The 13,807-nt window shown below is 60.1% G+C and overlaps 1 protein-coding gene across 5 annotated transcripts in view; it reads left to right on the top strand.

The window, feature by feature from the left end:
• The window catches only part of LOC123017863 (nascent polypeptide-associated complex subunit alpha, muscle-specific form-like), a 72,565-nt gene extending 66,506 nt beyond the window's left edge, over positions 1-6,059 (top strand). For 4 of the 5 annotated variants that reach the window (XM_044419488.1, XM_044419487.1, XM_044419486.1 and 1 more), the window contains one exon: positions 16-69. In XM_044419488.1, the coding sequence (XP_044275423.1) occupies positions 16-23 (8 nt within the window). In that variant the 3' untranslated portion in view covers positions 24-69. Of the gene's footprint in view, positions 1-15; positions 70-97 lie in introns of those variants that run through there. The other variant, XM_044419485.1, reaches the window with a different exon arrangement.
• Positions 6,060-13,807: the final 7,748 nt, after the last annotated feature.

Genomic DNA, 13,807 nt, shown 5'->3' with positions numbered 1-13,807 from the left:
CCTTTTATTTTCCAGGCCTCTAACGATGACATTCTGGTGTCGCCTTGTGCCCCTTTTCTCCCCCCCCACCCCCCCCCCCCCGTGTGTGTCGCTGCAGATTGAGTCCCACAAGCTGACGTTCCGTGAGAAGGCGAAGGCCCGCACGGATCACGGAGTGGACACCGTAGTCTGCAACCACCCCCCCGTCTCTTCTGGCGGCCCCCCCCCCCGGCATAGCACCGCCGTCAGCGAGAGCCCGAGCTCTGCCGCCGCCGCCCCCCCACTGCCGCCGCCCCCCCCCGCAGGCTCCCCCCGCGGAAGAGGTCTCTGCCGCTCCTTCTCCGCAAGGCTTGTGACTCTGCCCCCCGCCCCCCGCTCGCCCCCGCCACCCCACTCGCCGCGCTCGTCTCCCTGGGCCCAGGAAGGGCGGGCTGAGCCCTCGGGGGCACGGGGGCCGCTCGCGTCGGCCTGCGCCAGGGCTCCCGGGCTCTGCGGGGGGGAGCTCGTCGGGCGCAGGGGGCCCTTGCCGGGGCCTGGGCTCGGGGCGGCCGCGGGGCGAGCTGGAGCGCTTCCGCCTCCCCCACGAGGGGGGCTGTTCCTGGAGTGGCCGGCTTGGCCTGCTTGCCCGGGGCCGGGGCCGGGATCGGGGCCGGGCGGGCGTCCACGGGAGAGGGCGTTGCGGGCCACCCTGCCCACCCCGCCTCCAGCCGCCTCGCCTCCTATTTAACGCTGGTCTGTATCCGCTCACTCGCTTCCTCCTGCCCCCCCCTCGTCTCTTCCCCCATGGTGATAAGCGTGTTGCTGATGACTGTTGCTAGATCGCCGGCCCCCCTCCTCCTCCCCGCCCCCCATCTCTGCCCCCCCTTGCCATAGGAGAATTAAACGCATTAATCGCTACTGCAGCGCTGCCGGCTTCGTATCAACATATCCAGCCATTTTAACTTGTGTTTCTTTTCATTTTTACTTTTGTGTGGTGGTTCTTTTGTGTGTGTTTAAAATATTTTTTGAAATGATGGAGCTAAATTACAGTAAGCCATGTTGACCTGAAAGTGTATGAGGCTGCTTTGCGGGACGAAAGGGCGGGCGAGCGGGCAGGCGTGCCCGTCGCTGCGGCCTGCAGAGCCGACGGGCCTCCCCGACCCACTGCCGCCGGGGACGCGCTAGCCTAGGCAAGGTCTGCCTCTCGCACGCACGCACGCACGCGCGCACCCCTCGGCGGCCCTGCGGAGGCGGGTTCCTCACCCGCTCTGCCCGGGGTCTCCTCCTTCACTGCCGTAGCATCGGGGCGCAGGGTGGGGATCGCCGGAATCCACCGGCTCCGGGTTCCCCCCAGGACGTGTCGGTCGCACGAGAGGCTTGGGACGGGATGTGGTGTTTAGAGGGGAGCCCGCCGGGGCGGAGAAGCTGGCCGGTGGGCTGGAGGCGAAGCTGCCGTCTCCCGGAGAGGGACTTTGGAAAGTGTGCGAGGGTCTGACGAGGCAGGGCTCTTGGCGGGGCTGACTGGATGCGTATCAGGTGCCGAGGAGGGCGCTGGAGGGCACGTGCCCCCGTCCCTGCCGGAGAAGCCCCTGGCTGTGTTCTTGAGGGAGGGGGCTGTGAGGATCGAGGTCTCTGTTTCCTGTTAGAAATGACACTAAACTGAAATGTAAATAAAAGTTTAAACGTTGTGAAGAATTCTCACTGAAGTCTGAAAAGCCAAACACAGGTGTTGGGGGTCGCCCTGCAGGCAGATCCCTGCTTGGGGCTGGGACGGCGGATGGCGGGGGGCGGTGGGGGGGGGCGCCAGAGAGGCGGGGCGTGGAAAGCAGTCGAGGACACGCAGCTCCCCCACCATCTCCCTGTAGCCAGAATGCTTCTCCGTGACACAATAAACCCCCGGTCTGCATTCACACAAACAAATTGCACTTGTGGTTGTTTTTTATATATATTAAAGGTTGCATGATTTCTAATAAAATGGCTTTTTAAACTGTAACAGGTTTTTTTTCATCCATGTGGTCCACTGAACCTTACGATGGCATCCTTCTTTTCCTACTGGGCCTTCAGCGTGCGGGTTTTGTACCTAGGAAAAGGATGCTTCTGTCCTCGCCACGAGCCCTGCCCCCTTCCATGCCTTTTTTGAGCAGGCCTCCGCGCTGGCACCGCCATTGCCAACCAGCCGGGTAGCCACTGTTTTTGCAGCAACTGAGCGCACCCCGTGCCCCTTCTTTGCTCACCTTCAGGTCTCGGGAGCCTGCGCTTCACCCTGCGCTGCCCCAGAGCACCCCAGTCGCCCCGCCTGCCCCCTCTTCTGTCCGTTCACCTCCGGTCATGCAGGAGGCCATGGGGATCAACCCTTGCGATCCGCAAAAGAGCTGCGCCCTGGAGCAGCTCACCCGGGAGGCGATACCCCAGATTTGGGGCCGGCATCCCAGGCGGTGAATTGAGGACAGGCCTGAGCTGTGCTTGGGGGCCAGCTGGAATTCTCCTGCCCAAGCCTCAGCGAAACGCCCTCCTCTTCGTGTCCGTGAGCCTCACGCGGGAGAACTCCTTGCCGGGTGGTGGCTGCTGCTCCCCTGGATTTTGCAGTGGGGACCCCACATCTGTCCGGCATCCTGGACCAGAGCGGGACCTGTCGGGAACAACACCGTAGGCCTCCTTTGGAAAGGCCCGGCTGCTGTGGTGCCTCCAGGCCCACGGGGGACACATTGCCTGTCCCTGAACCCCCACAAGCCCCCATCCTTGTGTCTGGTCCCTGCTCCGCCATCTCCCGGGGCGCGGTGGCAGATGCTCTCGGCACTCACGCCGGACTCTGACGCCCCGGCCGAGGTCGCCCAGCCTGCTGACGGAGCACGCAGAGTCTGGGCTCAGATGACGGGAAGGTGGGGGGGAAGGCTGGTGCAGCCGTGCCCGTTGAGGGTGGGGGCCTGGCCCGAAGCAACGACGCAAGGCTGCTGCTGGGCACCTGGGCACGCCGCCTCGTGCCCGGCCCTCCCTCGCTCCCGTGGGTCACGTGCGGGGGGAGGCCAACGCCTCCCCCTTCTTTGCGGAAGACGGCCTTGGTGCGCGAGCGAGTCCGAGGCGCCGAGAGCGGGGGGCGGCCTGCAGCCGGGCACTCTCCGCGGTCCCCCCCTTCCCCAGGTTGGCTGCTCTGCCGAGGCACTCGGTTCGGGTCTCGCTGCCGCGGGCTGTGCCAACCGGCGGGCTCCTTTCGTCGTCTCCTACTGGGGACCCCTCGGGAAGTCAGATTACGTTGCACTTTATCTCCTGTGACGGCAAAAACCTCCTCTTGTAAGGGTGTTTCTTTGTCCTCCCCCAACGCACATGATTTGGGTGCAGCCCCCAATCCGCGAAAATGCACAGGTGTCCCCTCTTTTGCACCCAGTTCTGGCTAGACAAGCCTTGGGGTGTGCACCTTTCTGTGCCACACGCTCACTAGTAAGTGTCGTGCCTGTGTTTTTAGCCTTAGATTAATAGAGGATCGCTTTAGCAAAGAGGGAAGCTTTAACTTTGAACAAGAACGTGGAAGATTTGAAAGTCGCTTGTAAATGCTGCACTTGTGGAAGAAGGTTCAGAGTCCAGGGCTGGTCGTCTCCTCCCATCTTGAAAGGGATGGAAGCAGTTGTGGGGAGGGGAGAAGCGGGTATTCTAGCAAAAACTTCATAGGAAGAACAGCTGGCATGTGTTGTTACGTGCAGTAGACTTTTTCTTGTAAAAGACCAAAATATCTGCCAAGCCCAGGTTTGAAAAGTACATTGAGATCTTGGCTTTGTTATGGGTGTTCGGGACTTCCTGCAACTGACGCTGAACGTGTTCACCTGGGATAGCAAAAGAAGGGATGGATTGGATCTGAACCCGGGCACGATCGATCGGGAAGTGCGTTGTACCCACGTTTATCTGTGTGTAGGCAGCTCAGAGGTACCTCAGTGTCTTGTGCTCTCTCTGGCTAGACCAGTCCGTTTCCTCCCCTGCGCGAGCGAAGTCGCAAATGTGCTGCGGTTTGTGTCACAGCAGGACTGCCTTTTGTGGTCCAGGCGGAATGACCTGCAGGGTCGCAGCATTGACTCCTGGGGCCGAAGCTCTGGGCGCTGCAGCTTGGCCTGGGGCATTTGGGGCCGAGATACCTCGTGGCTCGCTCCGGAGTGGGTCGGCGGGCTGCTTGCAGCTCGGTAGGGGTGCGGGACTCTGCCAGTGCTCGGCTTCTTTCCGATGCTGATGGTCCAGGATTTCGGGAGGCCCCTTGGTGTTGGCCACACGGGCTGAGAAACCAGGTTGCCAAGCCGGGGTGGCGGAGGAGGGACGAGCCCATCTCTGTACCCAGGGTAGCAGTGACTCCAGAGAGCCGGGGGCGCCTTGGGGAGAAAAGCAGGTCCCAACAGGTGGGCAGGTCTGGAGCATGGCTTCTCCATCACTGCCCACCTTCCCCTGCAAGGTGTGCTGCTTCCGTTCCAGGTTACACCTTCGGCCTGAGTGGGCAGAGGTGAGGCCCAGAAATCACCCTGGGTCAGCCTTCCCCCACCAGCACCTTGCAGGGGTGTGGGGCTACCGCTCCCCGCATTCCTGGTGGGGTAGATGGGGCTAGTCGACCGGCGGTTTCCTGGGTGAATGGCTGCCAAATGGAGGAGACCGTGGCCTGGACCTTGGCTGTCCGCCCCCCCCCCCCCCGCCTTCCACAGGATGATCCTGGCAGACAAGCGAGGGGAGAGCAGGTGGGCTCAGCTCTGCAGCTTGGGAGAGACCGGCTCTGCCGCCACCTTGTCCATGGAGCCGGCTTCTGTTTTCGTTGGTAGAAGGAAAGTGTGTACCGCATTTTTCATCCTTCCTCCTCACATCCCCCCAAAAGTTAGCAATGCTCCATGCAGCTTGGGTATTTTCCTTCAAGCAGAACCACTCAAAAACCTGCGAAACTTTTTTTTCCCCCCAAAGCTCATCCCAGGAGACAGAAAACTGCAAAACTGGCGCTCTTTAAATGGGACCTCTGTGATGTGACGTAACGATAACCTGTCTTCGGCCCGAGTGCAGTTTTTCATGGCTTAACTATGAATTTTAGGAGCACAGAATGGCATGCAGAAGACAGGTTGGATTAGTCTGGACTGAATAATGCTTACAGTTCCCAGACATGGTAAATCTGGCTGTGATCGAGACCTTCCCTTCCCTTCCCTTCCATTCACAACCAAAGCAGCTAGGAAAACCACACGCCTTTTTGTTTTAGAGCTGGGCTGAGGAAACGGGCCAGGCCAGGCCACCCCTTGGTGTGCTGGCATCCTGGCATTGGGCTGCATCCGGTCCGGTCTTGGCCGCAGTAGGTTCTGGGGCAAGAACTCCTGGGCCACGGTGCATTTTTGGAGCAGAAAAGGTCCTCAGCTGGCCCCTTCCCGCGTCACTTGCAGCGTTCAGAGGGACAAGGGCGGTCTGCGAGCGAGCGAATGGCCGGGTCTTGCTGGCGGGGAACGGCGTGTGTGGTCCGGCACAGTCGGAGGGCACCTGTGGGGAAGTTGGGGTACAGCGATGCGGGCGGCCCACAGAGCGTGTGGGCCTGAAACATCTGTGGGGTCGGAGCAGTTGATTTTCCCATCTCCCCCCTCCCCCCCGCTCAACAGGGGACTGGTTTTCCCTTCCCAAGAAGGCAGCGAGGCCTTACCTGCCACCGTGGCACTTAAAAGCGCTCCTGTGTGTGGAACCGGCGGTGGCGGCTTTGGATCTCCGTGGGCGTCTCCCCTCCCTCCTCGTGGGAGCCGCACGTGGCTGCGGAGCCGGAGGGGGCGCGAGCCACGCCACGCCACGCCGCTCGGGACGGTGTCGGTGCAGGCGTGTCCAATTTTGCAAGTGTTTCTGTGTTAGCCTCGTGGGGGCGGTTCCTCTTTCTCCTGGGGCGGGGGGGTGGGCAAGAGATGCATGGACAGTGGGAGCTGGGCCACGGGAGGTGGCCGCTTGGTGCGTGGGTGTCACAGCCGCCGGGCTGGTTCTTGTTCGCCTTCGCCTTCCCCTCCTGCTCTTGGACTTGTATGACTGTCTCCATTAGCAGCATTTCCGGATTTGATGTTGTGATTCCTCCTACCTATTGTAAAGGGTTCAAATAAAGCTTCTAGATGTTCGGTCTCGGCTGCTCGCCTCGTGTCAGTTTCTGTGTGGCTCTCGCTTTTCTCTTTCGCCCCTTCCTCGCCAGCGGTTCCACGTCCATTCCCGCCTAGGCTGGGCCTTCCTCCATGGCTGTCCAGGCCCCGAACTGGACTGCATTTGCTGGCTGGCAAAGCCAGAGGGGGAGCGAGCGGCGTGGGTGCCGGAAGGACGCGTCCGGTTCCAGCTAATTGAAAGGAGCCGGCCGTGTGGCTGAGCAGGTGGGGTCTAAATGCCAGCCTGTTTCAGCTCAACGCTCTTGCTGCCAGAAACCAAGCCTTGGAAGCGGCATCTTGGCATTGTTGATTGTGGGGGAAACAGGTGCAAAGGACAGGAAACGCTAAAGGACTGGAGGATGGAGGGAGAGGGGAGAGGATCCTTCCGTGGAATTCTGGACAGACCAGGTGTGGCCGGAGGCTCCACAAGCCTAGTTTAAGCAGACCTGGTTTTAAATCTGGTGCTTTGTTTCTGCTCTTCTGTTTGGCTATTAGTTGCCCGGAGCTGACAGGAAGCCATCATCTGACTTCTCTGGAGAGCACTGGATTGGAGAAGATTCCTGTGTGTTTATATGTAGTTTTGTATGCTTTCTTGAGCAAAAAAGCAGGGTACAAATACTGTAATTCATCAGAATATCGCTACTCCTATTCAGGCCCACAGAAATTAAAACAGGAAGGAACCCAGGTTTTGTTTCTTAATAACTACCTTTCCTCTCCCGCAGAAGCGCAGTGAGAACCCTTTGTGTGGAAAACCAGTTCTGCTCTTAAAACGCCTGAGCTGAACTTGGAGTGCAGCTCAAAACATCACAAGCTTGCTTTGTTTTTTTCCAATATTTGCTTTAGAAACACTTAAGAAAAATGGAACCGAAGCTGTTTTCGCATGGCAGGGAACTAGATGAAACTGTTCTGTTAAAGGGGTGACCAGGTTGGGTTCAGAAAGAGAAAGATCCTCCGACCCTCCGAGTCTGCGTAACACGCAGGTCTGCTGAGTGCCCCCCTAGGAAGAGAGCACCCGGAGCGGGTGGTATTTCCACAGCTGAGAAGTGAGCGACCTGCATCTTCCAGGTCTCCTGCACTGCTGATTCTGCCAGCGCCAGGAAGGTCCGATGGGAGCCTCATTCAGCATTTCAGGCAGGCTCTGGGTTGATTAAATTGCCTTGCACCCCTCAGGTCTAAAAAGTCAACTGTGCTTTGAGGCCGTTTCCCCTGTGCTTGTGTATTAGCACAAGCAAGACATGAAACAGAAAACAGGATTTTTCGGCTGAACTGTAAGGGATAATGCTGTTCGCTAAATTCTTTTGGCATCTCAGAAATGCCCTCATGGTAATATATAAATTATTTCCATCTCTTCTAAATCTGGTGAATGGCTAAACTCTTTGGTCAGGCTCCAGGGAGTCAATGGAGCTATTTTCTGTGTATCATTTAGGCAGTGCCTAAAGGCAGTGGGTGCTGTACAGAAATTAGGATCCAGAGCGGCCCTGCCTACAGGCCTGTGGTCTAAGCAAAGCTGTACCCTCAAGAACGCAGGTTCTGGGCAGACGGACAGAAACAAGATGAGGAGAGAGAGAGAAAAAGGTTACACACTAGACTCTGAACTGGGGCGGGAAGAGAATCCAGACTAGGATTTCAGTCATGGGGACTGGACTTTGTGCTGGAGGTGGTTTGCCCGCCAGGATTCTCGGGAACAATCCACGCTGCCCGGGCAAGGGCATCTGCTTGCAAAATTGGGGCTGTTTTTGCAACAGGTCTGGGGTTCAAGGACACCCTTCGTGCCAAAGCAGCAGTTCTGCTCAGGAGGAGGAGAGATCCTTCAGCCCCCTGGCTCAGACACCCGTTGCAGGCGGAGAACCAAGACGAAGGTTCCCCAGCCCTGCCCTGAGAACCTGCCCGTGGCCCTTCGGGGTCTTTTCCCATTGCAGGGTTCCCGGCTCTGGGGTGGGGCCACCACCTCCCTGGTGCTCCAGCAGGGGGTCCCGGCAGGCAGAGTCCTTCCTGCACTTGCCCACACGCAAGCACGAGTGGGTGCCTGGAGAGGCTGCCCCAGGGCCACAGCGGAGGCGGGTCCCCAGCGGAAGGCAGCCGCCCTCCAGAGAGTTCCATCAGCCCCTGCCAGCACATCGGGTGTTCAGGGATGCTGGGTGTCACAGCCTACACACTGGGAGTGTGGTCAGGGGAGGGGAGGGGAGAGGAGAGGCCAAGCTTCCTGGCCTCCCAGTGGTGTGGCTTGCGGGAAACCCACAGTGCAGTGTGAGCTGGATTGGGTGTCCGGAAGTCAAGGCAGATGAAGCCGCCTGCAGCCGAGCTGGTGGCCGGCGTCTCCTTCCACCGGAGGCTCCTCTGCTGCCTTCTCTTCCTCTGGCGGCTTCTGCTCAGTCCCTCAAGAACCTGACCAACCGGAGGAGAGAAAGAGAAGCCACTGGTGGCCGGGGGGTGTACACGCCCCTCCAGCCGTGTCCCCGAGCTGCCTTCGGCATTCCCAGTCTGGCTCCATGCAGATTCTTTCGATGTGGCCAGCGCCTGGCCTCCGTCGACCTGCGCACTCTGATCAGGCGGTGGCCAAGAGTGCCTGGCCCCCGATTCTCTTCGGCCCCTGAGGGCTGCCCTCCAGGCACCTTTTCAGGCGCCGTGTGTGTGCAGTCGCTTAGCGCTCGCTTTTCTCTGCCGTCAAGCTTTGGCTATACGCTGGTTCTGTGGTATTTGCTCGTCCTGCAGCCTTGAGGCCAAGAAAGCATCTCCAGTGTGACGGAGAACAGTTTCCAGGAGCTGGAAAAGACTTGTTTGGGTGTTTCTCCTTTTCAGCCACAGATTCTTTGTGGCAGCTGTTTCCAAATTCCTCTCCTAAGGCTTAGTTGCTGGCAGTAAGAGCTTGAGGCTAAAATTTGGGGTACTTTAGCATGCCCCTTTTGCCTTTGGCTATTCTCCTCACGTGAATGGAGCACCTCCAAAACGGAACTTGGGCCTCAGGTAGAACAGGGTCCAACCGCCCGGCTGGACAAACCGCGCTCCATCTGCTGCGTAGCTTCTCCAGGCCTGCTCTTCTCATGGGGCTGGGGACGGCAAGCTGGCCCGCGGGCAGACGGCCTTTTCAGGGAGCACGTGAGAATTCCAGTCGCCCACACCTCTTGTGTGGGGGCTGCCCAAGCCCTGAGGGTACCTGCAGTTCTGGCTGAGTGAGCCCTTCCAAAGGTCATGCTAAGTGACCTGCAGGGCTCGTCTTTTCCTTCATCTCCTGGTTCAGAGCCGCATTCGCCATCTCCGTCCCAAAGGCCTCAGAAGTGTCGGACCGCAACTCAGCGTCCCCAGCCAGGTCTCCCCGTTGGAGGAGGCCAATTCAGGGGGAGAGGTCGCTGCACCCTTCTCGGTGCTTCTGGGCTCACAGTTGTGTTCCTGCTTGATCCAGGAAATCCCGTCTGTTCTAGGGTGCAGGTGGATCTGTTGGGTGGGGGGCAAGAAGGGAGACATCCCAGCTTGCCGCTGCCTTGGGGAAATGCTGGCAGTGGAAACGGATGCTTTGTCAAGCCCTTAGAAGCCCAAAGCAAACCCAACGCTGCCATGTTTGATAGGGAAGGGAGAGCAAGCAGAGAAAACGGGCTGAAGGGCAGGCCTAAATCATTTTAAAAAAATTTAAACCTAAAAAAAAAAAAAAAAATTCAACCTAAATCATTTTAAACTATTTAAGAAGTCAGTTTGTCCGTTCGTCAGCAGCAAGACGATGAAATCTAGACTCCGGAAACTTGGCATGCATATGTAAGGGACCCTAGAGGTTTGCACCTCCAAGTTACCTTGTTTTTAAACCACATGGATTAAGGTTAATTTAGATTTGTCTGTGTGGTTGAAGCCTGCAGCAATCTCTTCAGCCACTAGGGGCTGGCTTCCCCGGCCAGCGCAGGGACCCACCACCTACACAGCTGGAAGTTGTGTTATAGGCCCGCCTTCCCCTCCGGGGCTGTAAAGCCGGAGCTTGCTGTGCTGGCTGAGGCCTTATGGGAACTGTAGTCCAGTGCCTCTGGAGGGCACCAGGTTGGCGAAGGCTGTGACAGAAGAAACTTGGTATCGTAACCGGACGTCAGCCTCGTAATGCACCTGAATAACATCCAACTTGGGCGGCGGCCCCACTTCTCGTCTCTGCTGCTTTCAGCAGGATGAGGAGAAACGGAGAAGCAGAGCGAGCCAGAAGGGGTCATGCGGGCCATCTAGTCTGACCCGGCTCTGCTCACGATATGCCCACCATGTGGACGTCCAGCCTATCCTTGAACACCTGCAAAGATGGGGCCTCAACGACCTCCCGCGGAAGCCCATTCCACACCCTCGGGGTCCTGACTGTCAGGAAGTGCTTCCTGGCATCCAAACGGAACCTTGGTTCCTTCAGCTTGGAGGATTTTACAGTCCTGGTTAGATCATGGTTCCCATCAGCGGCTAAGGAACCATTTGCCTTCTGTGGAATGTCCAGCACTCCCAGAACTGTGAGAAAGAACTGATTTTCCAGCACCTGCTTCAGCTCATAGAAACATAGAAACAGGGCGAGTCAGAAGGGGTCTCGCGGGCCATCTAGTCTGACCCGGCTCCGCTCTCGACATGCCCACCATGTGCAGAGCTGGCTGGCGGCTCCCGCCCTGGCTATGTTTTGGGGGGCTGCCTGGAAACGCTGACCCAGTGAACACCGTCCCGGCCGCCGAAGCGACGGGCCCCAGCTCGGCCCCAGGAAGCCTCGCTCCCCGACGGAAAAGGGGCGCGCGGAAGAGGCGCCTGCGCCACGCGCTTGAAGCCCCAGAGGCCACGCTGCAAGCCCCGGGAGGAGTCTCCGCCGCTTGGCGGGGGGCTCTCGGGGCAAGCACAGGCCGCAGCGCTCGGGGGGGGGGGGCTCCTGCGGGAGCCGCGGCGGCGCACGTACAGAGCAGCCGCACAGGCGGCCCCATTCATGAAGCGCGGCACGGCCTGGGAGCAGCCGGGCAAGGGAGGCCCCGCGGGAGGGAGCTGCCCCGACCACCGCGCGAAGGCGGGCGGTTGCAGGCGCGCCCAGGTTCGCCCACTGGTTTGATTTATACCGCGCCCTCTTCTTCCGCTCCTCGCCATTCTGTCCTCGAAACAACAGCCCTGCGAGGTAGGCCGGGCTGAGGGCCTGTGCCTGGCCCAGAGCCACCCCCGGCGCGTGGCTGAGCGGGGCCTGGAACCCGGGTCACCTGAGTCCCCGTCCCGCGCTCTTCACCGCGGCACCACGCTGGCTGCCTACATTTCCCTTCTTCCCCAGCCAATGTGCCGCGCGGCTGGGGAAGATGGGATCTGCAGTCCATCCGCTCCCGACGCTCCAAAGGGGAAAGGCGCCCTCCAGATGTGCTGGACTGCAACCCCCACCATCCCCGGCCCGCTGAGCCCGCTGGCGGCTGCAGGGAACTGGCGGGGCTTCGCTGCGGCCCTCTCGCCTCCCGCCTGCAGGGGGCGCTGCCGCCTCGGGGGAGGGCGCTCCTCGCGGGACTCCTCCCCCGACAGGAAGCGCGGAGCCGGAAGAGCAGCCGGCCAATCGGGTCCTCCCAGCCGCCCGGCCGGACCAAGCGCGTTAACCTCTTCGTGCTCGGACGGTTCAGCGAGCGCGGCGAGGGGCCCCGGAAGCGGCGGCCAGCGGTGCCTCCGGTAAACCCTTCCCCCCGCCCGCCTCCCGCCGCTCGCGGGTTCCTGGGCCGGTTGGTGCCGGGCAGGCCGGCCGGCAGCCCCGTGAGCCCGGGGCGTCTCCCGCGGGCGGGGGCAGCGCGAAGATTCCCCCCGGAAGGCTCAGTCGGGGGGCTGCAGACCGAGCCGTGTTCGGTGGGGGGGGGGGAGATTGGGGTCCTCACACAGTGGCGGGGGCTGCCAGGAAGAGGCCCCTCCAGGCGCGGTGCATGCGGAGGGCGCGACCCGCAAAACGATGCTGGAGTGGCAGGTGCGGCGCGTCCAGCGGCCTCCCCGGAAGGACGTGCTGCCCGCTCCGTGGCTCGGAGCACCGGGCGAGTTGGAAGCGGAACTGATCCGTGGCGGGGCGGGGGGCAACCGCTCGGGCTGGTGTGGCAGAGACATTAAATTGGTGGCGGTGGCGGCGGCAGCGAGGGCCCCAGGCCCTGGGGCTTTTCAGGGCCGCCTGTCTAACACCCTCCTCTCCTGCTGTCCGCGGCGTGTCCGCCTTCCTCATCGGGGTGCCCTCCGGATGGCCAGGCTGGCTGGCTGATGGGCAGTACCTCCTGTGTACTGCTTCTTGTGTTTGCACATGCCTAGGGTTGCAAACTGGTTTATTCCATGGGTATTCCAGCCAATAGCTAAAGCTCTCATAAAGCTCAGCTCAAACATTACAACAGCAAAATAACCTACGCAAGTTTAAAACAAGAGAATGAGACCTGACTGTAACCCAATAGCAGTGCAAGATCTGAAATGTATGAACACGGCTTTTAAAAGCAGTGACCTAAAAGCCGAGGGCAATAAAAAGGTCTTCACCTAGAGCTAAAATGAACCCCGTGAAGGTACATCTGCAGGGAAGGCAGGCCCATGTACAAAAGAGGCACTCTTCGGTACAAACTATCCAATGCTGCTGGCTGGGGGCTTGCATTTCCCTCCCATTCTCACACTTCTGGCAGCATCGGTTTTCCCCACAGGTGTTACGTATCCGCCTCCCAATGCCATTTCCAGGTTGCACAATTCCATAGGCAACAAGCCACAGCTAAGCATTTAAAAGATGCCGTTGGCTCCAGGAGGAGAGAGTTAAGTGCGTGGAGTCAAGATGGGCTTAGACTTGGCTGCATGAGGGCAAATTCACATCACCTACCAGATCTCTAGGCTGAAGCAGGAGGACGAGTTACAAGACCACTCTGGTCAGATGTACCAATGCCCCCCCCCCCCCGTTATCAGAAAGAACCTCCAACATGACGCCCCTCCAGATGTTTCGTACTTCAGTTCCTGTTAGCCCAAGCCAGGAGAGCCAGTGGTTGGGATTGCTGGGAACGGTGGTCCAAAACATCTGGAGGGCACCAGCTTGGAGAAGGAAGGCTGGAGTATGGCGTGGATTGTAGAACCTTTGCTGTAGGCGGTTGCACAGGTAACGGTAACCCCTTTGGTGCGGCAGGCTGCAGATGTGGCCAGGGTTGGTGCTAGGTGCCAGGCTCGGGGGAACAGGCCCATGGATGCCCCCTTCCCAAAAAGGCATATGCTCTTGCAGTGGTCTGAAGTCGGGAAAGGAGGACAGCCCTGTCTCCTGGGGACACCGGTGTTTGTGTCCAGGGCAGAGAGCATTGGATTTCTGGGAAAAGCAGCCAAACAGCCCTGTTAGACAGAAAGAGTTCAGGCTAGGAAACAGCAAGTGTGGGCCCGAAGGCCACTAATCCCACAGGATCGGATGCCTCATGATCCTCGGGGTCCCGGACCGTGGTTTGCGAGAGTGCCGTGGAGAGCAGGGTGTACAGCAGGGGACCCCCCCCCAAGGCTCCGGGCACCACATGGAAGATTTGGGGCACCCCCCCGGGGGCCGCCTGCCGGCACCACCTCTGGCCGTTGCCCGAACGACCACTGACGGGGCAGTTCTGCGCAGGGTGGCAGAGGGAGCCGTGCTTGCTGCCCCAGGCCCCGCGGGAAGCTGCCCCGCTCCGAGGCGCGGTCTGCCCTGCGCTGGCGCCAATCGCCGCGAACCGCCGTCCAGCCGCGGTTGCAGGGCCGTAAAACGGGGCCCGCGCGGCAGCGCCCGCCTCGCCGGCCGCGCGGGGGCGGGCGGGCGCGCGGGGGGC

This window comes from Varanus komodoensis, unplaced genomic scaffold (assembly GCF_004798865.1).
Source record: "Varanus komodoensis strain SLA01 unplaced genomic scaffold, ASM479886v1 scaffold104, whole genome shotgun sequence".
NCBI lineage: Eukaryota > Metazoa > Chordata > Lepidosauria > Squamata > Varanidae > Varanus > Varanus komodoensis.
Note: the sequence above shows the minus strand (reverse complement) of the source record. Positions and strands in the feature narration are given on the sequence as shown.